Source organism: Leptodactylus fuscus, chromosome 2 (assembly GCF_031893055.1).
Source record: "Leptodactylus fuscus isolate aLepFus1 chromosome 2, aLepFus1.hap2, whole genome shotgun sequence".
NCBI lineage: Eukaryota > Metazoa > Chordata > Amphibia > Anura > Leptodactylidae > Leptodactylus > Leptodactylus fuscus.
Window position 1 is genome coordinate 285492136 of NC_134266.1, and position 26671 is coordinate 285518806.

At 45.9% G+C, this 26671-nt stretch overlaps 2 protein-coding genes across 2 annotated transcripts; both read right to left on the reverse strand.

Annotated features, from left to right (window-relative positions):
• Positions 1–6543: 6543 nt before the first annotated feature.
• On the reverse strand, positions 6544–8515 carry LOC142194240 (olfactory receptor 52M1-like). The gene is made up of 2 exons (XM_075263256.1): positions 8435–8515; positions 6544–7404 (listed from the first exon to the last, which is right to left on the reverse strand). Exons 1-2 carry the CDS (start codon positions 8513–8515, stop codon positions 6544–6546), a joined length of 942 nt encoding a protein of 313 aa, XP_075119357.1.
• A 116-nt stretch (positions 8516–8631) lies between these two features.
• LOC142194002 (olfactory receptor 52M1-like) lies at positions 8632–9561 on the reverse strand. The gene has a single exon (XM_075263029.1). The coding sequence runs from the start codon at positions 9559–9561 to the stop codon at positions 8632–8634; it is 930 nt and encodes a 309-aa protein (XP_075119130.1).
• Positions 9562–26671: the final 17110 nt, after the last annotated feature.

The window sequence follows — 26671 nt, forward strand, 5'->3', positions numbered from 1 at the left end:
TTCCTGTGATGTCACCCTGAACCCTTTACAAGGTCTGATCTGTAATAGAATCATTATCAGATTCCATTATCACCATCCTCGCTTTCTTGTGGCATTGGGATTCCTGTACGCCCTCACAATTCCTAACAGATTTCCTCCTAGTGCCCCTACCTTACAACCACCAGTATAGCACATATCTGCATCATCTCTGCACTGCGCTCTCTAATATCTGCATCATCTCAGCACTGCGCTCTCTAATATCTGCATCATCTCAGCACTGCGCTCTCTAATATCTGCATCATCTCAGCACTGCGCTCTCTAATATCTGCATCATCTCAGCACTGCACTGTCTAATATCTGCATCATCTCTGCACTGCGCTCTGTAATATCTGCGTCATCTCAGCACTGCGCTCTCTAATATCTGCATCATCTCTGCACTGCACTGTCTAATATCTGCATCATCTCTGCACTGCGCTCTCTAATATCTGCATCATCTCTGCACTGCGCTCTCTAATATCTGCATCATCTCTGCACTGCGCTCTCTAATATCTGCATCATCTCAGCACTGCACTCTGTAATATCTGCATCATCTCTGCACTGCGCTCTCTAATATCTGCATCATCTCTGCACTGCACTGTCTAATATCTGCATCATCTCTGCACTGCACTGTCTAATATCTGCATCATCTCAGCACTGCGCACTGTAATATCTGCATCATCTCTGCACTGCGCTCTGTAATATCTGCATCATCTCTGCACTGCACTGTCTAATATCTGCATCATCTCAGCACTGCGCTCTCTAATATCTGCATCATCTCTGCACTGCGCTCTCTAATATCTGCATCATCTCTGCACTACGCTCTCTAATATCTGCATCATCTCTGCACTGCACTTTCTAATATCTGCATCATCTCTGCACTGCACTTTCTAATATCTGCATTATCTCTGCACTGCGCTCTGTAATATCTGCATCATCTCAGCACTGCACTCTGTAATATCTGCATCATCTATGCACTGCACTGTCTAATATCTGCATCATCTCTGCACTGCACTGTCTAATATCTGCATCATCTCTGCACTGCGCTCTCTAATATCTGCATCATCTCTGCACTGCGCTCTCTAATATCTGCATCATCTCTGCACTGCGCTCTCTAATATCTGCATCATCTCAGCACTGCACTCTGTAATATCTGCATCATCTCTGCACTGCGCTCTCTAATATCTGCATCATCTCTGCACTGCACTGTCTAATATCTGCATCATCTCTGCACTGCAGTGTCTAATATCTGCATCATCTCTGCACTGCACTGTCTAATATCTGCATCATCTCTGCACTGTGCACTGTAATATCTGCATCATCTCAGCACTGCACTCTGTAATATCTGCATCATCTCAGCACTGCGCTCTCTAATATCTGCATCATCTCAGCACTGCGCTCTCTAATATCTGCATCATCTCAGCACTGCGCTCTGTAATATCTGCATCATCTCTGCACTGCACTGTCTAATATCTGCATCATCTCTGCACTGCACTAATATCTGCATCATCTCAGCACTGCGCACTGTAATATCTGCATCATCTCTGCACTGCGCTCTGTAATATCTGCATCATCTCAGCACTGCGCACTGTAATATCTGCATCATCTCTGCACTGCGCTCTCTAATATCTGCATCATCTCAGCACTGCGCTCTCTAATATCTGCATCATCTCTGCACTGCGCTCTCTAATATCTGCGTCATCTCAGCACTGCCCTCTCTAATATCTGCGTCATCTCAGCACTGCGCTCTCTAATATCTGCATCATCTCTGCACTGCGCTCTCTAATATCTGCATCATCTCAGCACTACGCTCTCTAATATCTGCATCATCTCAGCACTGCGCTCTGTAATATCTGCATCATCTCAGCACTGCGCTCTGTAATATCTGCATCATCTCTGCACTGCACTGTCTAATATCTGCATCATCTCTGCACTGCACTGTCTAATATCTGCATCATCTCTGCACTGCGCTCTCTAATATCTGCATCATCTCAGCACTGCGCTCTCTAATATCTGCATCATCTCAGCACTGCGCTCTCTAATATCTGCATCATCTCAGCACTGCGCTCTCTAATATCTGCATCATCTCAGCACTGCGCTCTGTAATATCTGCATCATCTCAGCACTGCGCTCTCTAATATCTGCACCATCTCAGCACTGCGCTCTGTAATATCTGCATCATCTCAGCACTGCGCTCTGTAATATCTGCATCATCTCTGCACTGCACTGTCTAATATCTGCATCATCTCTGCACTGCACTGTCTAATATCTGCATCATCTCTGCACTGCGCTCTCTAATATCTGCATCATCTCTGCACTGCGCTCTCTAATATCTGCATCATCTCAGCACTGCGCTCTCTAATATCTGCATCATCTCAGCACTGCGCTCTCTAATATCTGCATCATCTCAGCACTGCGCTCTGTAATATCTGCATCATCTCAGCACTGCGCTCTCTAATATCTGCATCATCTCAGCACTGCACTCTGTAATATCTGCATCATCTCTGCACTGCGCTCTCTAATATCTGCATCATCTCTGCACTGCACTGTCTAATATCTGCATCATCTCTGCACTGCACTGTCTAATATCTGCATCATCTCAGCACTGTGCACTGTAATATCTGCATCATCTCAGCACTGCACTCTGTAATATCTGCATCATCTCAGCACTGCGCACTGTAATATCTGCATCATCTCTGCACTGCACTGTCTAATATCTGCATCATCTCTGCACTGCGCACTCTAATATCTGCATCATCTCAGCACTGCGCTCTCTAATATCTGCATCATCTCAGCACTGCGCTCTCTAATATCTGCATCATCTCTGCACTGCACTCTGTAATATCTGCATCATCTCAGCATTGCGCACTGTAATATCTGCATCATCTCTGCACTGCGCTCTCTAATATCTGCATCATCTCTGCACTGCGCTCTCTAATATCTGCATCATCTCAGCACTGCACTCTCTAATATCTGCATCATCTCAGCACTGCACTCTGTAATATCTGCATCATCTCTGCACTGCGCTCTCTAATATCTGCATCATCTCTGCACTGCACTGTCTAATATCTGCATCATCTCTGCACTGCACTGTCTAATATCTGCATCATCTCAGCACTGTGCACTGTAATATCTGCATCATCTCAGCACTGCACTCTGTAATATCTGCATCATCTCAGCACTGCGCTCTGTAATATCTGCATCATCTCAGCACTGCGCTCTGTAATATCTGCATCATCTCAGCACTGCACTCTGTAATATCTGCATCATCTCTGCACTGCGCTCTCTAATATCTGCATCATCTCTGCACTGCACTGTCTAATATCTGCATCATCTCTGCACTGCACTGTCTAATATCTGCATCATCTCAGCACTGCACTCTCTAATATCTGCATCATCTCAGCACTACGCTCTCTAATATCTGCATCATCTCAGCACTGCGCTCTGTAATATCTGCATCATCTCAGCACTGCGCTCTGTAATATCTGCATCATCTCTGCACTGCACTGTCTAATATCTGCATCATCTCTGCACTGCACTGTCTAATATCTGCATCATCTCTGCACTGCGCTCTCTAATATCTGCATCATCTCAGCACTGCGCTCTCTAATATCTGCATCATCTCAGCACTGCGCTCTCTAATATCTGCATCATCTCAGCACTGCGCTCTCTAATATCTGCATCATCTCAGCACTGCGCTCTGTAATATCTGCATCATCTCAGCACTGCGCTCTCTAATATCTGCATCATCTCAGCACTGCGCTCTGTAATATCTGCATCATCTCAGCACTGCGCTCTGTAATATCTGCATCATCTCTGCACTGCACTGTCTAATATCTGCATCATCTCTGCACTGCACTGTCTAATATCTGCATCATCTCTGCACTGCGCTCTCTAATATCTGCATCATCTCTGCACTGCGCTCTCTAATATCTGCATCATCTCAGCACTGCGCTCTCTAATATCTGCATCATCTCAGCACTGCGCTCTCTAATATCTGCATCATCTCAGCACTGCGCTCTGTAATATCTGCATCATCTCAGCACTGCGCTCTCTAATATCTGCATCATCTCAGCACTGCACTCTGTAATATCTGCATCATCTCTGCACTGCGCTCTCTAATATCTGCATCATCTCTGCACTGCACTGTCTAATATCTGCATCATCTCTGCACTGCACTGTCTAATATCTGCATCATCTCAGCACTGTGCACTGTAATATCTGCATCATCTCAGCACTGCACTCTGTAATATCTGCATCATCTCAGCACTGCGCACTGTAATATCTGCATCATCTCTGCACTGCACTGTCTAATATCTGCATCATCTCTGCACTGCGCACTCTAATATCTGCATCATCTCAGCACTGCGCTCTGTAATATCTGCATCATCTCAGCACTGCGCTCTGTAATATCTGCATCATCTCAGCACTGCGCTCTCTAATATCTGCATCATCTCTGCACTGCACTCTGTAATATCTGCATCATCTCAGCATTGCGCACTGTAATATCTGCATCATCTCTGCACTGCACTGTCTAATATCTGCATCATCTCTGCACTGCGCACTCTAATATCTGCATCATCTTAGCACTGCGCTCTCTAATATCTGCATCATCTCAGCACTGCGCTCTCTAATATCTGCATCATCTCTGCACTGCACTCTCTAATATCTGCATCATCTCAGCACTGCGCTCTCTACTATCTGCATCATCTCAGCACTGCGCTCTGTAATATCTGCATCATCTCAGCACTGCACTCTGTAATATCTGCATCATCTCTGCACTGCGCTCTCTAATATCTGCATCATCTCTGCACTGCACTGTCTAATATCTGCATCATCTCTGCACTGCACTGTCTAATATCTGCATCATCTCAGCACTGTGCACTGTAATATCTGCATCATCTCAGCACTGCACTCTGTAATATCTGCATCATCTCAGCACTGCGCACTGTAATATCTGCATCATCTCTGCACTGCACTGTCTAATATCTGCATCATCTCTGCACTGCGCACTCTAATATCTGCATCATCTCAGCACTGCGCTCTCTAATATCTGCATCATCTCTGCACTGCACTGTCTAATATCTGCATCATCTCTGCACTGCACTGTCTAATATCTGCATCATCTCAGCACTGCACACTGTAATATCTGCATCATCTCTGCACTGCGCTCTGTAATATCTGCATCATCTCTGCACTGCACTGTCTAATATCTGCATCATCTCAGCACTGCGCTCTCTAATATCTGCATCATCTCTGCACTGCGCTCTCTAATATCTGCATCATCTCTGCACTACGCTCTCTAATATCTGCATCATCTCTGCACTGCACTTTCTAATATCTGCATCATCTCTGCACTGCGCTCTGTAATATCTGCATCATCTCAGCACTGCACTCTGTAATATCTGCATCATCTCAGCACTGCGCTCTCTAATATCTGCATCATCTCTGCACTGCACTGTCTAATATCTGCATCATCTCTGCACTGCACTGTCTAATATCTGCATCATCTCAGCACTGTGCACTGTAATATCTGCATCATCTCAGCACTGCACTCTGTAATATCTGCATCATCTCAGCACTGCGCTCTCTAATATCTGCATCATCTCAGCACTGCGCTCTCTAATATCTGCATCATCTCTGCACTGCACTCTCTAATATCTGCATCATCTCTGCACTGCACTCTCTAATATCTGCATCATCTCAGCACTGCGCTCTGTAATATCTGCACCATCTCAGCACTGCACTCTCTACTATCTGCACTCATCAGTATCCGCACTATTATCTGCGGTGTCTAATATAAGCCCTAGAGATGAGCAAATTGAAGCTGATGAAGTGGAATTTGATCCAAATTTCAGGAAACGTTCGATTCGCATCTTCATACTTTGTTACAATTTTTTCCTAAAATGTCTGCAGCGCATGTTAGGAGAAGGGGCAGGGAACTCTGGGAACGCGGGATCTCCCACAATGCCATAAGTGCAGACAATCAGCCGCTAATAGGCACTGTGATGTCACAGCCCTATAAATACCCTCCGCCATCTTGGATTCAGGCGTTTTCCAGCGTATTTGGAGAACCAGTGCAATCCCATTACAGCCAGAACCTGAGGTGTGAATAAGGACTTAGCTGATATTTGTATTCTCCGCTTCTCACACGTTTCAGATCACATTCCGTTGGACTGAAGAAAGAGCCGACAATATGTGTAAGTTTTATTCTATAACCTCATTGAGGGCTCATCCACCATAACCAGCCGGGTCCGGACAGACGGAGGGACAGTCACTGACATGTCCTTATAGTCCCGGGAATAAAGTATCTACAATAAAGTCTACAAACCCTCCAGATCTGCTGGAATTTATTAATCCATAACTGTTGTCCATTTAATACATTGACATTAGTTTTTAGTATTAAGTCCATTATGAATTTGGTTCACGAGTTGGGAGGACAGTGAGGACCATCCATGGACTGCGCTCTCTAGATCCTTCACCATAGGGTTCTGGCCTGACTGGTCCATCAGAAGTTTGGCAGATTTGTTAGGAGAAGAACCTTCTCACCCGCTCTCTGATTTGCTTAGTTCTTATCCCATATACCAGAGGGTTCAGCAGAGGAGGTACAAGGAGATAGACATTAGCCAGGAGGATGTGAGTATGATGAGGAACGTTTGTCCCGAATCTGTGGACTAAGGATGAGCAGAGGATTGGAGTATAAAAACATAAGATAGCACTGACATGGGAAACGCAGGTACCGAAGGCCTTGAGACGAGCCTCGGCCGTCAACCTGAGAAGAGCCTGAAGGATCATCACATAAGACGTTACAATAAGCGCCAAGTCCATCACCAGCACCATGAACCCTACGGCCATGCCAAGGTGGTCATTGAAGGAGACATCGGCACAGGCCAACCTCACCACCGCCATATGCTCACAATACGAGTGCAGGATAACATTGCTGCTGTATAACTGGAACCTTCTCAGTAATAGTGGCAATGGAAGAATGTAAAATACCCCCCGCACAACGGCTAATGCCCCACTTCTAATGATAACACTGATGGTCACCGTGACTGAATATCTCAGAGGGTTACAGATAGCTACATAGCGATCATACGCCATGGCCAGAAAGATTCCCGACTCCACAGTAGACGATGCATGTACAAAGAACATCTGGAGAAGACATCCCTGGAAGTCAATCTCATTGTACCGGAACCAGAAGATGCCAAGAAGCTTGGGCATGGTGGTATTTGATAGAATAAGGTCCACAATAGCAAGAAGGGTGAAATAGATGTACATGGGCTGGTGGAGGCTCGACTCCATGACGATGATCAGTAGAACGGTATAGTTCCCGATGATGGCAGACAGAAATATCTCTCTAATATCTGCATCATCTCTGCACTGCGCTCTCTAATATCTGCATCATCTCTGCACTACGCTCTCTAATATCTGCATCATCTCTGCACTGCACTTTCTAATATCTGCATCATCTCTGCACTGCGCTCTGTAATATCTGCATCATCTCAGCACTGCACTCTGTAATATCTGCATCATCTCAGCACTGCGCTCTCTAATATCTGCATCATCTCTGCACTGCACTGTCTAATATCTGCATCATCTCAGCACTGTGCACTGTAATATCTGCATCATCTCAGCACTGCGCTCTCTAATATCTGCATCATCTCAGCACTGCGCTCTCTAATATCTGCATCATCTCTGCACTGCACTCTCTAATATCTGCATCATCTCAGCACTGCGCTCTCTAATATCTGCATCATCTCTGCACTGCACTCTCTAATATCTGCATCATCTCTGCACTGCACTCTCTAATATCTGCATCATCTCAGCACTGCGCTCTGTAATATCTGCACTCATCAGTATCCGCACTATTATCTGCGGTGTCTAATATAAGCCCTAGAGATGAGCAAATTGAAGCTGATGAAGTGGAATTTGATCCAAATTTCAGGAAACGTTCGATTCGCATCTTCATACTTTGTTACAATTTTTTCCTAAAATGTCTGCAGCGCATGTTAGGAGAAGGGGCAGGGAACTCTGGGAACGCGGGATCTCCCACAATGCCATAAGTGCAGACAATCAGCCGCTAATAGGCACTGTGATGTCACAGCCCTATAAATACCCTCCGCCATCTTGGATTCAGGCGTTTTCCAGCGTATTTGGAGAACCAGTGCAATCCCATTACAGCCAGAACCTGAGGTGTGAATAAGGACTTAGCTGATATTTGTATTCTCCGCTTCTCACACGTTTCAGATCACATTCCGTTGGACTGAAGAAAGAGCCGACAATATGTGTAATGTTTTATTCTATAACCTCATTGAGGGCTCATCCACCATAACCAGCCGGGTCCGGACAGACGGAGGGACAGTCACTGACATGTCCTTATAGTCCCGGGAATAAAGTATCTACAATGAAGTCTACAAACCCTCCAGATCTGCTGGAATTTATTAATCCATAACTGTTGTCCATTTAATACATTGACATTAGTTTTTAGTATTAAGTCCATTATGAATTTGGTTCACGAGTTGGGAGGACAGTGAGGACCATCCATGGACTGCGCTCTCTAGATCCTTCACCATAGGGTTCTGGCCTGACTGGTCCATCAGAAGTTTGGCAGATTTGTTAGGAGAAGAACCTTCTCACCCGCTCTCTGATTTGCTTAGTTCTTATCCCATATACCAGAGGGTTCAGCAGAGGAGGTACGAGGAGATAGACATTAGCCAGGAGGATGTGAGTATGATGAGGAACGTTTGTCCCGAATCTGTGGACTAAGGATGAGCAGAGGATTGGAGTATAAAAACATAAGATAGCACTGACATGGGAAACGCAGGTACCGAAGGCCTTGAGACGAGCCTCGGCCGTCAACCTGAGAAGAGCCTGAAGGATCATCACATAAGACGTTACAATAAGCGCCAAGTCCATCACCAGCACCATGAACCCTACGGCCATGCCAAGGTGGTCATTGAAGGAGACATCGGCACAGGCCAACCTCACCACCGCCATATGCTCACAATACGAGTGCAGGATAACATTGCTGCTGTATAACTGGAACCTTCTCAGTAAGAGTGGCAATGGAAGAATGTAAAATACCCCCCGCACAACGGCTAATGCCCCACTTCTAATGATAACACTGATGGTCACCGTGACTGAATATCTCAGAGGGTTACAGATAGCTACATAGCGATCATACGCCATGGCCAGAAAGATTCCCGACTCCACAGTAGACGATGCATGTACAAAGAACATCTGGAGAAGACATCCCTGGAAGTCAATCTCATTGTACCGGAACCAGAAGATGCCAAGAAGCTTGGGCATGGTGGTATTTGATAGAATAAGGTCCACAATAGCAAGAAGGGTGAAATAGATGTACATGGGCTGGTGGAGGCTCGACTCCATGACGATGATCAGTAGAACGGTATAGTTCCCGATGATGGCAGACAGAAATATCGAGAAGAACGGGATGGAGATCCAGATGTGTAGGTGCTCCAGGCCTGGGATCCCCAACAAGATAAAGGAGTGGGGCTCAAAGCAAGAATCATTGGCAGCTGCCATGAGGGCCACCAAATTCATTCTGGAGGTGAAATTGAAGAAAAGGAATTATGGACAATGGGATGTCTGGGGGTGGTAAGTGTCTCACCTATAATCTAGTCATAGAATAATAATAAAACCAAAAATAATTCACATAGAATTAAGAGTCAGAGAGAAAATGTGAACAGAGCCCTACTAGAAGAAGATTGTACTCACCATGATTATGTTACCAAGAAAGCTGCCTCCAAAGAAGTTCCCAGGTTATAGCCTTCCACTGAAGAAGACCTCAGGTGGGAGTGACTCTTCAGGTCCAACCGAGATGACTGAACAAGGACATCACAGAACATCTCAGAAGATCCTTCAGAGACCCCACGGCCTCTCCAGCTTAGGTTAGTGGTCAGGACTCCAATATGAGACAAGTATGAGAGTCATGGAGAGCTCTGGTGGACACCACTGCAAGAACAGAAGAATAAGACCCAAGTCACAACCTGTAAAATGTCCTGGGGACAAGAAAGTCTTGTAATGGAAACTTTGCTACACATTTAGAACATGAAAAGGTTACAAAAGATGATGGACTTATGATATGAAGGAAGGGACATCGGGTCTGGAGTTGTACAAGACAATCTCCAAAAACATATCTAGGCGCAGCCCAGACCTCAAACCAACAGAGAATCTGCATGAGGGCCATCTGGTTATAACTACTATCTCTAGAAGTGGAGCTCTTATTACATGTATGGGGGCAGATACTTTTTGGACAATGATAATACAAAGGGTTATTTTATGTGAGGGATATATACAATTATTAAACTATGTCCTTTAGTCACTTCGGAAACTTTCTGGTCCACCAATTGTCTTCTAAGACACCAATGTGTTCAGCAGCTGAAAGTCGAAAATTAGACTTTACCTTCTAAATAATGTTTGTCGCCTTCTTGATAACAATGTTTTTTGCAGACTGATATTATCTGATGAGAACTTCTTTCTAGGTCAAACTCATGACTACAGGTGTTTGGTGGCGTGTCCATAATGTAACAGCAAGAACATGACGGTCATTCCAAAAGAACTTACCACCGACCCGGACTCCACCAGCCCAGTGTCCACCGATCTGCTGACCTTCATCATTCATGTACTAGCCCTTTAAGTGGGACCCATTTCTGTAAGTAGAAACATTAGCTAAGGCCTAGGAGATAAACATCAGGTATAGAAGATGCCGATGAGGTTGTCGGAAGAGGTTGGAAGAGTTATGGCAATCTTAGAAGAACATGGAAGGTAGAGATGACAATTTCAAGGATGTCCTGGTGTATAAATGCCGCCTAGGACTTATACCTGACCTCTGGGGGCTTCCTATGATGTCTGGAGCTATACATAACATCTACAATTTATTTATGGGGTCTGGGATGGACTGAGGAGGTCCGGAATGGTTGGATATTGCCTGGGAACGATAAAGGATGTCTAGAATTGGTGAGTCAGCTCTGAGAGCTTTAGATGATATCTGGGATGTGTGAGATAATACATGCGAGGTATTGATGATGCCGGAGAGCTATAGAGGACACCTAGAATTTATACCTGAGGTCTGGGAGGATTTGCTGAGGTTTGGGACCTATAGATGAGGTCTCCTGGCTCACTACAGCAACCAGAACAGCTGCTCAGACTTTACGGAAGACCCCTGTGCGCCTTGGTAGCCACGAGACCTTCGCGAAGCGATAATATCCGCAGGAGACTAATCACCTCCACCGGGCCTTCATTATCTCCTAGTGGCAGAGAACAGATCTTATACAACTGGCTATGGAGAATATCACTGCTCGTAGTATCACAGACCAAAAAGTGACGAGGAATCCGTCACCATGAAACCTGCCATGTTCCTAAAATACTACAATGTGTACAGCAAAGAGGTGCAAAAGTGATAAAGTAACACTGAGTCCACTGACTGGCCCTAAATAGGGTCACTAAGAAGCTCAATGTGGGGGGCGCGTCTGCAAATAATGACCCATGAAAATACTATAATGTGTACAGCAAAGAGGTGCAAAAGTGATTGCACAGCTGATATTGAGAAGGGAACATTGCAATCTTTCCAGAGAGACGCCATTGCAGTGCCCGATATAATGTACCCAGTTTGTGTCAGCAGAGGCACGCACTCCAAAAACTGTTAAGTGGGTATCCCGGGCACAACAGCTTTTGGAGCCTTCATCTATGACACAAGCCGCGCACAGCACTTTATGCATTGGAATTACATATTCCTGAAAAAATTGCCATTTTCGCTTTTCACAGTCAGCTGCGTATTCATTTCTGGAGAATAAATTATAGCAACTCTTGGATAAATGGGGGGTAGTTTCCAAAATTGGGTGACATGTCAGGGGATTACACTTTACTGGTGTTTCAGGAGCTCTGCAAAATGGTCATGACATCCAAAAGCTAAACTGTCTACGTCTGTGCATCAGAAACCACATAGCGCTCCTTCTCTCCTGTGCCCAAACAGCAGATTATACCCACATATGACATCACGTCTGTTATCCTGGGTACACCAGTGTCACATATGTGCCATAGATTGCATAGATTGTGGCTTCTGGAGTACAGATTCAGATGTTTGGTATCTGGACACCATGTCATGTTTGTAGAGCCTGTAAGGTACCAGAAAACTGGATTCCCCAAAGGAGTGACCCCATTGTGCAAACTGCACCCCTCAAAGAATTTCTCCGGGGGTGTAGTGAGTATTAGTATGCCAGACGTGACTGCACAGCGGATGGTGAAGAGGGAATATGTAAGCTGTGCGGAGTATATTGGGTACACCAAATGCCCTACTATGTCCCCAGTAGCTCCTATGATTGGGGTGGGGGTCACTCTGGGGGTCTCTTCTATTGTATTTTCCCTTGCAAACTGTAAATCTGGGGTGTCCCCTGATATCCGCTCCCGCAGCTTATACATTCTCTTCCTGCCGCAGCCAGTTGTGTTCTAATGATTTGGCGATTTTGCGTTATTTTGTCCTCACATTGCTAGATGTTATATTTTCTGTATGTTTCTGGTGATGCGGCCATATAAGGGTTTGTTGTTTGCGGGATGAGACGCAGTTTGTAATGACACCATTTGTTTTGTTGCCTACAACTTACTGAATACATTATATTAACTCTTTCTGGGGGAATTAAAAAAACCCATAAATTCTGGGATTGCTTTTTACGTTTAAATTTTTTTTTCTATGCAGCGTACAGCATAAGTAACATGTGACCTTTATTCTGCGGGTCGGTACGGTTACGGCGTGCAGTGTACAGCATAAGTAACATGTGACCTTTATTCTGCGGGTCGGTACGGTTACGGCGTGCAGTGTACAGCATAAGTAACATGTGACCTTTATTCTGCGGGTCGGTACGGTTACGGCGTGCAGTGTACAGCATAAGTAACATGTGACCTTTATTCTGCGGGTCGGTACGGTTACGGCGTGCAGTGTACAGTATAAGTAACATGTGACCTTTATTTTGTGGGTCGGTACGGTTACGGCGTGCAGAGTACAGTATAAGTAACATGTGACCTTTATTCTGCGGGTCGGTACGGTTACGGCGTGCAGTGTACAGTATAAGTAACATGTGACCTTTATTCTGTAGGTCGGTACGGTTACGGCGTGCAGTGTACAGTATAAGTAACATGTGACCTTTATTCTGTGGGTCGGTACGGTTACGGCGTGCAGAGTACAGTATAAGTAACATGTGACCTTTATTCTGTGGGTCGGTACGGTTACGGCGTGCAGAGTACAGTATAAGTAACATGTGACCTTTATTCTGTAGGTCGGTACGGTTACGGCGTGCAGTGTACAGTATAAGTAACATGTGACCTTTATTCTGTAGGTCGGTACGGTTACGGCGTGCAGAGTACAGTATAAGTAACATGTGTCCTTTATTCTGTGGGTCGGTACGGTTACGGCGTGCAGTGTACAGCATAAGTAACATGTGGCCTTTATTCTGCGGGTCGGTATGGTTACGGCGTGCAGAGTACAGTATAAGTAACATGTGACCTTTATTCTGTGGGTCGGTACGGTTACGGCGTGCAGCATACAGTATAAGTAACATGTGACCTTTATTCTGTGGGTCGGTACGGTTACGGCGTGCAGTGTACAGTATAAGTAACATGTGACCTTTATTCTGGGGTCGGTACAGTTACGGCGTGCAGTGTACAGTATAAGTAACATGTGACCTTTATTCTGCGGGTCGGTACGGTTACGGCGTGCAGTGTACAGTATAAGTAACATGTGACCTTTATTCTGCGGGTCGGTACGGTTACGGCGTGCAGTGTACAGTATAAGTAACATGTGACCTTTATTCTGTGGGTCGGTACGGTTACGGCGTGCAGCATACAGTATAAGTAACATGTGACCTTTATTCTGTGGGTCGGTACGGTTACGGCGTGCAGTGTACAGTATAAGTAACATGTGACCTTTATTCTGGGGTCGGTACAGTTACGGCGTGCAGTGTACAGTATAAGTAACATGTGACCTTTATTCTGCGGGTCGGTACGGTTACGGCGTGCAGTGTACAGTATAAGTAACATGTGACCTTTATTCTGCAGGTCGGTACGGTTACGGCGTGCAGTGTACAGTATAAGTAAAATGTGACCTTTATTCTGTGGGTCGGTACGGTTACGGCGTGCAGAGTACAGTATAAGTAACATGTGACCTTTATTCTGTGGGTCGGTACGGTTACGGCATGCAGAGTACAGTATAAGTAACATGTGACCTTTATTCTGTGGGTCGGTACGGTTACGGCGTGCAGTGTACAGTATAAGTAACATGTGACCTTTATTCTGCGGGTCGGTACGGTTACGGCGTGCAGTGTACAGTATAAGTAACATGTGACCTTTATTCTGTGGGTCGGTACGGTTACGACGTGCAGAGTACAGTATAAGTAACATGTGACCTTTATTCTGCGGGTCGGTACGGTTACGGCGTGCAGTGTACAGTATAAGTAACATGTGACCTTTATTCTGCGGGTCGGTATGGTTACGGCGTGCAGAGTACAGTATAAGTAACATGTGACCTTTATTCTGTGGGTCGGTACGGTTACGGCGTGCAGCATACAGTATAAGTAACATGTGACCTTTATTCTGTGGGTCGGTACGGTTACGGCGTGCAGTGTACAGTATAAGTAACATGTGACCTTTATTCTGGGGTCGGTACAGTTACGGCGTGCAGTGTACAGTATAAGTAACATGTGACCTTTATTCTGCGGGTCGGTACGGTTACGGCGTGCAGTGTACAGTATAAGTAACATGTGACCTTTATTCTGCGGGTCGGTACGGTTACGGCGTGCAGTGTACAGTATAAGTAACATGTGACCTTTATTCTGTGGGTCGGTACGGTTACGGCGTGCAGCATACAGTATAAGTAACATGTGACCTTTATTCTGTGGGTCGGTACGGTTACGGCGTGCAGTGTACAGTATAAGTAACATGTGACCTTTATTCTGGGGTCGGTACAGTTACGGCGTGCAGTGTACAGTATAAGTAACATGTGACCTTTATTCTGCGGGTCGGTACGGTTACGGCGTGCAGTGTACAGTATAAGTAACATGTGACCTTTATTCTGCAGGTCGGTACGGTTACGGCGTGCAGTGTACAGTATAAGTAAAATGTGACCTTTATTCTGTGGGTCGGTACGGTTACGGCGTGCAGAGTACAGTATAAGTAACATGTGACCTTTATTCTGTGGGTCGGTACGGTTACGGCATGCAGAGTACAGTATAAGTAACATGTGACCTTTATTCTGTGGGTCGGTACGGTTACGGCGTGCAGTGTACAGTATAAGTAACATGTGACCTTTATTCTGCGGGTCGGTACGGTTACGGCGTGCAGTGTACAGTATAAGTAACATGTGACCTTTATTCTGTGGGTCGGTACGGTTACGACGTGCAGAGTACAGTATAAGTAACATGTGACCTTTATTCTGCGGGTCGGTACGGTTACGGCGTGCAGTGTACAGTATAAGTAACATGTGACCTTTATTCTGCGGGTCGATACGGTTACGGCGTGCAGTGTACAGTATAATTAACATGTGACCTTTATTCTGCGGGTCGGTACGGTTACGGCGTGCAGTGTACAGTATAAGTAACATGTGACTGTTATTCTGCAGGTCGGTACGGTTACGGCGTGCAGTGTACAGTATAAGTAACATGTGACCTTTATTCTGCGGGTCGGTACGGTTACGGCGTGCAGTGTACAGTATAAGTAACATGTGACCTTTATTCTGTGGGTCGGTACGGTTACGGCGTGCAGAGTACAGTATAAGTAACATGTGACCTTTATTCTGTGGGTCGGTACGGTTACGGCGTGCAGTGTACAGTATAAGTAACATGTGACCTTTATTCTGCGGGTCGGTACGGTTACGGCGTGCAGTGTACAGCATAAGTAACATGTGACCTTTATTCTGTGGGTCGGTACGGTTACGGCGTGCAGAGTACAGTATAAGTAACATGTGACCTTTATTCTGTGGGTCGGTACGGTTACGGCGTGCAGAGTACAGTATAAGTAACATGTGACCTTTATTCTGTGGGTCGGTACGGTTACGGCGTGCAGTGTACAGTATAAGTAACATGTGACCTTTATTCTGCGGGTCGGAACGGTTACGGCGTGCAGTGTACAGTATAAGTAACATGTGACCTTTATTCTGTGGGTCGGTACGGTTACGACGTGCAGAGTACAGTATAAGTAACATGTGACCTTTATTCTGCGGGTCGGTACGGTTACGGCGTGCAGTGTACAGTATAAGTAACATGTGACCTTTATTCTGCGGGTCGATACGGTTACGGCGTGCAGTGTACAGTATAATTAACATGTGACCTTTATTCTGGGGTTGGTATGGTTACGGCGTGCAGTATACAGTATAAGTAACATGTGACCTTTATTCTGGGGTCGGTACAGTTACGGCGTGCAGAGTACAGTATAAGTAACATGTGACCTTTATTCTGCGGGTCGGTACGGTTACGGCGTGCAGTGTACAGTATAAGTAACATGTGACCTTTATTCTGTGGGTCGGTACGGTTACGACGTGCAGTGTACAGTATAAGTAACATGTGACCTTTATTCTGCGGGTCGGTACGGTTACGGCGTGCAGTGTACAGTATAAGTAACATGTGACCTTTATTCTGCGGGTCGATACGGTTACGGCGTGCAGTATACAGTATAAGTAACATGTGACCTTTATTCTGGGGTCGGTACAGTTACGGCGTGCAGAGTACAGTATAAGTAACATGTGACCTTTATTCTGCGGGTCGGTACGGTTACGGCGTGCAGTGTACAGCATAAGTAACATGTGACCTTTATTCTGTGGGTCGGTACGGTTACGGCGTGCAGAGTACAGTATAAGTAACATGTGACCTTTATTCTGCGGGTCGGTACGGTTACGGCGTGCAGTGTACAGTATAAGTAACATGTGACCTTTATTCTGCGGGTCGGTACGGTTACGGCGTGCAGTGTACAGCATAAGTAACATGTGACCTTTATTCTGTGGGTCGGTACGGTTACGGCGTGCAGAGTACAGTATAAGTAACATGTGACCTTTATTCTGTGGGTCGGTACGGTTACGGCGTGCAGTGTACAGTATAAGTAACATGTGACCTTTATTCTGCGGGTCGGTACGGTTACGGCGTGCAGTGTACAGTATAAGTAACATGTGACCTTTATTCTGTGGGTCGGTACGGTTACGGCGTGCAGTGTACAGTATAAGTAACATGTGACCTTTATTCTGCGGGTCGGTACGGTTACGGCGTGCAGTGTACAGTATAAGTAACATGTGACCTTTATTCTGCAGGTCGGTACGGTTACGGCGTGCAGTGTACAGTATAAGTAACATGTGACCTTTATTCTGCGGGTCGGTACGGTTACGGCGTGCAGTATACAGTATAAGTAACACGTGACCTTTATTCTGAGGGTCGGTACGGTTACGGCGTGCAGTGTACAGTATAAGTAACATGTGACCTTTATTCTGCGGGTCGGTATGGTTACAGCGTGCAGTGTACAGTATAAGTAACATGTTACCTTTATTCTGGGGTCGGTACAGTTACGGCATGCAGAGTACAGTATAAGTAACATGTGACCTTTATTCTGCAGGTCGGTACGGTTACGGCGTGCAGTGTACAGTATAAGTAACATGTGACCTTTATTCTGTGGGTCGGTACGGTTACAGCGTGCATTGTACAGTATAAGTAACGTGACCTTTATTCTGCGGGTCGGTACGGTTACGGCGTGCAGTGTACAGTATAAGTAACATGTTACCTTTATTCTGGGGTCGGTACGGTTACAGCGTGCAGTGTACAGTATAAGTAACATGTGACCTTTATTCTGCGGGTCGGTACAGTTACGGCGTGCAGTGTACAGTATAATTAACATGTGACCTTTATTCTGCAGGTCGGTACGGTTACAGCGTGCAGTGTACAGTATAAGTAACATGTTACCTTTATTCTGTGGGTCGGTACGGTTACAGCGTGCACTGTACAGTATAAGTAACATGTTACCTTTATTCTGCGGGTCGGTACAGTTACGGTGTGCAGCGTTCAGTATAAGTAACATGTGACCTTTATTCTGCAGGTCGGTACGGTTACGGCGTGCAGTGTACAGTATAAGTAACATGTGTCCTTTATTCTGCGGGTCGGTACAGTTACGGTGTGCAGCGTTCAGTATAAGTAACATGAGACCTTTATTCTGCGGGTCGGTATGGTTACAGCGTGCAGTGTACAGTATAAGTAACATGTTACCTTTATTCTGCAGGTCGGTACGGTTACGGCGTGCAGTGTACAGTATAAGTAACATGTTACCTTTATTCTGCAGGTCGGTACGGTTACAGCGTGCAGTGTACAGTATAAGTAACATGTTATCTTTATTCTGTGGGTCGGTACGGTTACGGCGTGCAGCGTTCAGTATAAGTAACATGTGACCTTTATTCTGTGGGTCGGTACGGTTACAGCGTGCACTGTACAGTATAAGTAACATGTTACCTTTATTCTGCGGGTCGGTACGGTTACGGTGTGCAGCGTTCAGTATAAGTAACATGAGACCTTTATTCTGCGGGTCGGTACGGTTACGGCGTGCAGTGTACAGTTTAAGTAACATGTGACCTTTATTCTGCGGGTCGGTACGGTTACGGCGTGCAGTATACAGTATAAGTAACATGTGACCTTTATTCTGGGGTCGGTACAGTTACGGCGTGCAGAGTACAGTATAAGTAACATGTGACCTTTATTCTGCGGGTCGGTACGGTTACGGCGTGCAGTATACAGTATAAGTAACATGTGACCTTTATTCTGCGGGTCAGTACGGTTACAGCGTGCAGTGTACAGTATAAGTAACATGTGACCTTTATTCTGCGGGTCGGTACGGTTACGGCGTGCAGTGTACAGCATAAGTAACATGTGACCTTTATTCTGTGGGTCGGTACGGTTACGGCGTGCAGAGTACAGTATAAGTAACATGTGACCTTTATTCTGTGGGTCGGTACGGTTACGGCGTGCAGTGTACAGTATAAGTAACATGTGACCTTTATTCTGCGGGTCGGTACGGTTACGGCGTGCAGTGTACAGTATAAGTAACATGTGACCTTTATTCTGTGGGTCGGTACGGTTACGGCGTGCAGAGTACAGTATAAGTAACATGTGACCTTTATTCTGTGGGTCGGTACGGTTACGGCGTGCAGTGTACAGTATAAGTAACATGTGACCTTTATTCTGCGGGTCGGTACGGTTACGGCGTGCAGTGTACAGTATAAGTAACATGTGACCTTTATTCTGCGGGTCGGTACGGTTACGGCGTGCAGTATACAGTATAAGTAACATGTGACCTTTATTCTGCGGGTCGGTATGGTTACAGCGTGCAGTGTACAGTATAAGTAACATGTCACCTTTATTCTGGGGTCGGTACAGTTACGGCATGCAGAGTACAGTATAAGTAACATGTGACCTTTATTCTGCAGGTCGGTACGGTTACGGCGTGCAGTGTACAGTATAAGTAACATGTGTCCTTTATTCTGCAGGTCGGTACGGTTACGGCGTGCAGTGTACAGTATAAGTAACATGTGACTTTTATTCTGTGGGTCGGTACGGTTACAGCGTGCATTGTACAGTATAAGTAACGTGACCTTTATTCTGCGGGTCGGTACGGTTACGGCGTGCAGTGTACAGTATAAGTAACATGTTACCTTTATTCTGGGGTCAGTACGGTTACAGCGTGCAGTGTACAGTATAAGTAACATGTGGCCTTTATTCTGCGGGTCGGTACAGTTACGGCGTGCAGTGTACAGTATTAGTAACATGTGACCTTTATTCTGCAGGTCGGTACGGTTACAGCGTGCAGTGTACAGTATAAGTAACATGTTACCTTTATTCTGTGGGTCGGTACGGTTACAGCGTGCACTGTACAGTATAAGTAACATGTTACCTTTATTCTGCGGGTCGGTACAGTTACGGTGTGCAGCGTTCAGTATAAGTAACATGTGACCTTTATTCTGTGGGTCGGTACGGTTACAGCGTGCAGAGTACAGTATAAGTAACATGTGTCCTTTATTCTGCGGGTCGGTACAGTTACGGTGTGCAGCGTTCAGTATAAGTAACATGAGACCTTTATTCTGCGGGTCGGTATGGTTACAGCGTGCAGTGTACAGTATAAGTAACATGTTTCCTTTATTCTGCAGGTCGGTACGGTTACGGCGTGCAGTGTACAGTATAAGTAACATGTTACCTTTATTCTGCAGGTCGGTACGGTTACAGCGTGCAGTGTACAGTATAAGTAACATGTGACCTTTATTCTGCAGGTCTGTACGGTTACGGCGTGCAGCGTTCAGTATAAGTAACATGTGACCTTTATTCTGTGGGTCGGTACGGTTACAGCGTGCACTGTACAGTATAAGTAACATGCTACCTTTATTCTGCGGGTCGGTACGGTTACGGTGTGCAGCGTTCAGTATAAGTAACATGAGACCTTTATTCTGCGGGTCGGTACGGTTACAGCGTGCAGTGTACAGTATAAGTAACATGTGACCTTTATTCTGCAGGTCGGTACGGTTACGGCGTGCAGTGTACAGTATAAGTAACATGAGACCTTTATTCTGCGGGTCGGTACGGTTACAGCGATTCTTCATTTATTATGTTTTTTATGTGTTACGAATTCTGCAGAGGAAATACCCACTTAAAATCAATCAATGTTTTTTTTTTATTTTTCGCCATTTTCTGAGAGCTGTAACATTTTTTATTATTTTTCGGTTGACAGAGTTGGTTGGGGGCTTATTTGTTGCGGGAGGACCTCTGCTTTTTATTGGTACTATTTGGAGTACATAAGACTCTTTGATCATTTTCAAAGGCGAAAAATCACTATTTCCGTCTGATTTTTTCTCGTTTTTTTTCCCCGACGTTCACCATGTACATTAAATATTGTTTCTGTTTTATTGTACAGGTTGTGACGGACGCAGTTATACCCAATATGTATTTAAAAAAAAAAAAAATTGGGGGGCTTTATAATACTTTTTACATAGAAGAAGGGAATTTTGGGGGCTTTACAACTTTATAAATTATTTTCATCCATTTTATTTTTTTCACTTTTTTTTTTTTAATTTTCATGTATCCCTTTAGGACACTTGGACAAGCTTTGATCTCTGGTTCAGGACTACAGACTGCAAGATACAGCATGCACGCACCTCAGTCTATAGAGGAAGTCACCCCAGGTATTGGGGGACTCCAGGCGCCTGAGATCACTGGCCAGCCCTCGGACTACAGATTCTAGATATCGGCACCCCAAATCTCGCCGTGAGTGTTGCCGGGGTTAGGAGGCAAAATGGCAGACCATGGCATCCAAACATATCTATGGGGGTCGGGTGAAGAAAGAGAAGAAAGATGGACACAGTAAGGCGGCCTAAAAGAGGTAATAAAAGGTGAATAGGAGTGATTTTAGTATTTTTGTCACCAACCCCCGGGGCTCCATCTAATCTACTCTGGGGTCTGAAGAGAAGTATAACATTGTAACTTCAGGTTCTCTTTAAACAAGTTCCGACCAAACCAAACCTGAGGATCACTTTGCCTGAACACAGGATCTCCAGGAAGTCTCCAAGGCTCTCCCATCCTTATTCATGAATGGTGCTCACTTTGGTGTCTCGTTGTGGTTTCCATTCTTTGTAGTTGTTATATCTTGTTATGTGTATAATAATGTTTTATGTTAATTCCAATTCTCAATCAGCTCAGGATACAGGTGATCAATTAAGCAAAGGGTATTTGTGTGTGGGGGGAGATAGGCCAGACATCACGGCTACTGTATCAGTCTAGAAGGAGTCCAGGCCAAGGCTCTGTACAGAGGACAGAAAATACATACAACATAGGCATGGGCGTTATAATTAATGTTTCATCACCATTCCAAGACAGTCCCGGATTCTGGGTCGCGTCCCGCCTCCCCGGTCGGTGGGAGGTACATCAGACGCAGATGAGTTGAATACAATAGTGAATGAAGCAGGGGCTACGCCGGGACGGCTCCTGCTTCACTGCAGTGCTCCCCATGCACTCCGGCCCTGGGAGCTGTAGGCGCAATGTGATGATGTCACTCACACCATGCCTTCACTTCCCAGAACACTCCATGACTGGGACTACAGACAGAGCAGCAGGGAAGCGAGGGGTAAGGAGGTATCAGTGATTTTTATGTTAACCTTTGGTTGCAAATTGAGGGGGAACCTGAAATTGGTGGGAGATGAAGGGGGGGGGGGGGTAAACTGGGGGTAGATGAAGGCAGGGGACATTGAACTGGGAGCATATGAAGGGGAACAATAAACTGGGGGCAGATGAAGGAAGGACATTAAACTGGGGGCAGATGAAGGAAGGACATTAAACTGGGGGCAGATGAAGGAAGGACATTAAACTGGGGGCAGATGAAGGAAGGACATTAAACTGGGGGCAGATGAAGGAAGGACATTAAGCCATGGCAGATGAAGGGGGGCATTAAACTGGTGGCAGATGAAGGGGGACATTAAACTGGGGGCAGATGAAGGGGGGCATTAAACTGGTGACAGATAGATGAGAGGACATTAAACTGGGGGTGAGTAAGAGGGACATTAAACAATTGGAGTCACTGGATGGAGGCAATAAGATGGGAGCAACTACAACATGACATTAAACTGGGAACAACATGTCTGCCTCTAGTTGCCCCCAGTTTAATGTCACCCTCCAGCTACCATTCATTTATTGTCCCCCTCCAACTACCCCCACTGTTTAATGTCCTTCCCCATTTGCCCCCATTTTAAACTGGGACACGAAGAAAGGGACTTCATTCTCTGGGGCATTTAGAAGGGAACCTTATAATGTGGGGGCATATAAAGTTAGGATGACTGTAGGAGGATTATACTGTATGGGGGCACAAAGAAAAATGGCTGAGAATGGGTGGAGTCACCATAGCAGTGAATGCAGCTAAATTTGCCACGGCAGATACTTGGAGATGCGGCCCAGTCTATAGATCTGTCAGATTCTTCCCGCTGATCTCACAGTCAGGCTTGGAGGATTCTGTTCTTATTTTATTCCCTTATCATTTTATACTTGGTTTCCTTGTACTCACATCTTTTATTACATCATTTTTCTGTAAGCAATGTACTCTGTACCCTACACCCTGTACCCTGTACTCTGTACTCTGTACCCTGTACTCTACATCCTGTACTCTATACCCTATACCCTATTCCCTGTACTTCGTACCCTACACCCTGTACTCTGTACTCTGTACCCTGTACTTCGTAGCCTACATCCTGTACTCTGTACTGTATACCCTGTACTCTGTACTTTATACCCTATTCCCTGTACTCCGTAGCCTACACCCTGTACTCTATACTCTGTACTCTGTTCTCTATACCCTGTACTCTGTACTCCGTAGCCTACACCCTGTACTCTGTACCCTGTACTCTGTACCCTGCACTCTGTACTTCGTAGCCTACACCCTGTACTCTGTACTTCGTAGCCTACACCCTGTACTCTGTACTTCGTAGCCTACACCCTGTACTCTGTACCCTGTACTCTGTACTTCGTAGCCTACACCCTGTACTCTGTACCCTGTACTTCGTAGCCTACACCCTGTACTCTGTACCCTGTACTCTGTACTTCGTAGCCTACACCCTGTACTCTGTACCCTGTACTCTGTACTTCGTAGCCTACACCCTGTACTCTGTACCCTGTACTTCGTAGCCTACACCCTGTACTCTGTACCCTGTACTCTGTACTTCGTAGCCTACACCCTGTACTCTGTACCCTGTACTTCGTAGCCTACACCCTGTACTCTGTACTTTATACCCTGTACTCTGTACTCCGTAGCCTACACCCTGTACTCTGTACCCTGTACTTCGTAGCCTACACCCTGTACTCTGTACCCTGTACTCTGTACTTCGTAGCCTACACCCTGTACTCTGTACCCTGTACTTCGTAGCCTACACCCTGTACTCTGTACCCTGTACTCTGTACTTCGTAGCCTACACCCTGTACTCTGTACCCTGTACTCTGTACTTCGTAGCCTACATCCTGTACTCTGTACCCTGTACTCTGTACTCTATACCCTATTCCCTGTACTCCGTAGCCTACACCCTGTACTCTGTACTTTATACCCTGTACTCTGTACTCCGTAGCCTACACCCTGTACTCTGTACCCTGTACTCTGTACCCTGTACCCTATACCCTGTACTCTATATCCTATACCCTGTACCCTGTACTCCGTACCCTATTCCCTGTACTCCGTAGCCTACACCCTGTACTCTATACCCTATACCCTGTACCCTGTACTCTATACCCTGTATTTTGAACCCTATACGCTGTATTTTGTACCTTATACCCTATACCCTGTACTGTATACCCCATACCCTGTACTCTATACCCTGTACTTTGTACCCTATACCCTGTATTTTGTACCTTATACCCTATACTCTATACCTTATACTCTTTACCCTGTACCCTGTACCCGGTACAATTGGACATGCAGGATTTTGTGTCTTATTAAAAAAAACGGTGTTCCCGCCGACAGGCAGAATACGCACACAGGCGGTCACCTTTGGAAACCCTTTCGTTTGAAAGCTGACCTCCAAGTTTCCATCTCCTCTCCAGTTTTGTGGGGCAGAAGATGGAAATCGTCCGGATTGGCTAAACCAGAGACCAGGCGCAGATGTGAACCCGCCCTTACAGGGTCACACATGCTTGTGGTAAGTGGGGGGTTGAGTCCCTGACAACCTACCTGTACTTAAAGGTATATTATTATAGTGCAGTATCTTCAGCAAATATCAGAACGTATGATTGCAGAATCTAGCTGATAACAGAGAGCTGTAGAACTAGCTGCTTAAACCCTAAACAGTGCTGAGACACCCAAACACCCTCACCAGGGCCAGCCCTTAGCCAGGTGGACTTCGCTAAATTTGGGGTCCAAGTTATCTTCGTCCCAACTGTACGAGAAATAAATGCCCTCAAACCCAGAACCAACAATTAATTTACAGGGCAGATCAGAATCAGGAGAATAAACTGTCCAGGCCAAGGGTCAGTCCCGAGAGATTTCATCAGAGGCAGAATCAGGAGACAAACGTATATACAGTATAAAGCCAAGGGTCAGTCCCGAGAGATTTCATTAGAGGTAGAATCAGCAGATAAATGTATATATAGTATAAAGCCAAGGGTCAGTTCTGAGAGGTCACGTCAGAGGCAGAATCAGGAGACAAACCTATATACAGTATAAAGCCAAGGGTCAGTTCTGAGAGGTCACGTCAGAGGCAGAATCAGGAGATAAACATATATACAGTATAAAGCCAAGGGTCAGTTCTGAGAGGTCACGTCAGAGGCAGAATCAGGAGATAAACATATATACAGTATAAAGCCAAGGGTCAGTTCTGAGAGGTCACGTCAGAGGCAGAATCAGGAGACAAACGTATATACAGTATAAAGCCAAGGGTCAGTTCTGAGAGGTCACGTCAGAGGCAGAATCAGCAGACACATGGATAACCAGATGAGGGTCGGGATAAAGCAATCCAATACACACAGTCAGGGTCAGAGCCAAACCAGAGCACAAATAAATGAGCAGGCGTCTGGATCAGGGACTCGGGGTGTATACATGTCTCCTGAGATCATAACTGGACAAAGTCCAGGGAATGTCCAAAACCTCAGAAGCTTCTCAGGTCAGCCCTAAAGGAACAGCAACAGAACTGAGACTCCTGCCCTACACAGTGTCATACATAATGTCTAATGCAGAGAGTCCCCCCTTGTGCTCCCCTATCCTAGAAGGAGGGGCATTCCTCAACATTATGTGCCCCCCTCCGCACTGTGAGAGGTGGGGGGGGGAGGGGGGTCTGACACATAAATTATTAACTCTTTACTGGTTATTTTGCTGTGTTTTGTAATAAATGTAATGTTATATGACGCTGAGGGAGAGGATCAGGTGAGATGTTCTACACGGGGGACATGACGTGACGTGTGAGGAGATGCCCCTAAGGGGTCTGAGCTACCCTATATCTACAGCCGAGAGTACCTGTAACCCATCACATGCCAGTCCACAGAGCACCTGTACACAGGTAAGTCACATGACTAATGAAGATGATGAGGGTGATGTCACCAGATAGATTGCAGGATTAGATCAGTCTGTTTCCTCTGATCTAATGACCCCGACCAAAAATGAGGACCAGTTGGATTTCAATAATCAATCATTTGGTCTTGGAGTGATAAGACAAGAGAGACTAAAGGGGGCAGAGAAGTCTATGGGGGACAGAAGAGACCGGAGGGGACAGAAAAGACCGGAGAGGACAGAAAAGACTGGAAGGGACAGAAGAGCACGGAGGGGACAGAAGAGATCGGAGGGGACAGAAGAGACCAGAGGGGACAGAAGAGATCGGAGGGGACAGAGGAGACTGGAGGGGACAGAAGAGCACGGAGGGGACAGAGGAGACCGGAGGGGACAGAGGAGACTGGAGGGGACAGAAGAGACTGGAGGGGAGAGAAGAGACTGGAGGGGACAGAGGAGACTGGAGGGGACAGAGGAGACTGGAGGGGACAGAAGAGACCGAAGGGGACAGAAGAGCACGGAGGGGACAGAGGAGACTGGAGGGGACAGAGGAGACTGGAGGGGACAGAAGAGACTGGAGGGGACAGAGGAGACTGGAGGGGACAGAGGAGACTGGAGGGGACAGAAG

Coding starts and splice junctions, on each gene's coding strand:
- LOC142194240 (XM_075263256.1), bottom strand. CDS start 8,515: ATGGACTTAATACTAAAAACTAATGTCAATGTATTAAATGGACAACAG. Junction 7,405..8,434: donor AATTCCAGCAGATCTGGAGG/GTTTGTAGACTT, acceptor TGCAGATATTAG/AGAGCGCAGTGCAGAGATGA.
- LOC142194002 (XM_075263029.1), bottom strand. CDS start 9,561: ATGGCAGCTGCCAATGATTCTTGCTTTGAGCCCCACTCCTTTATCTTG.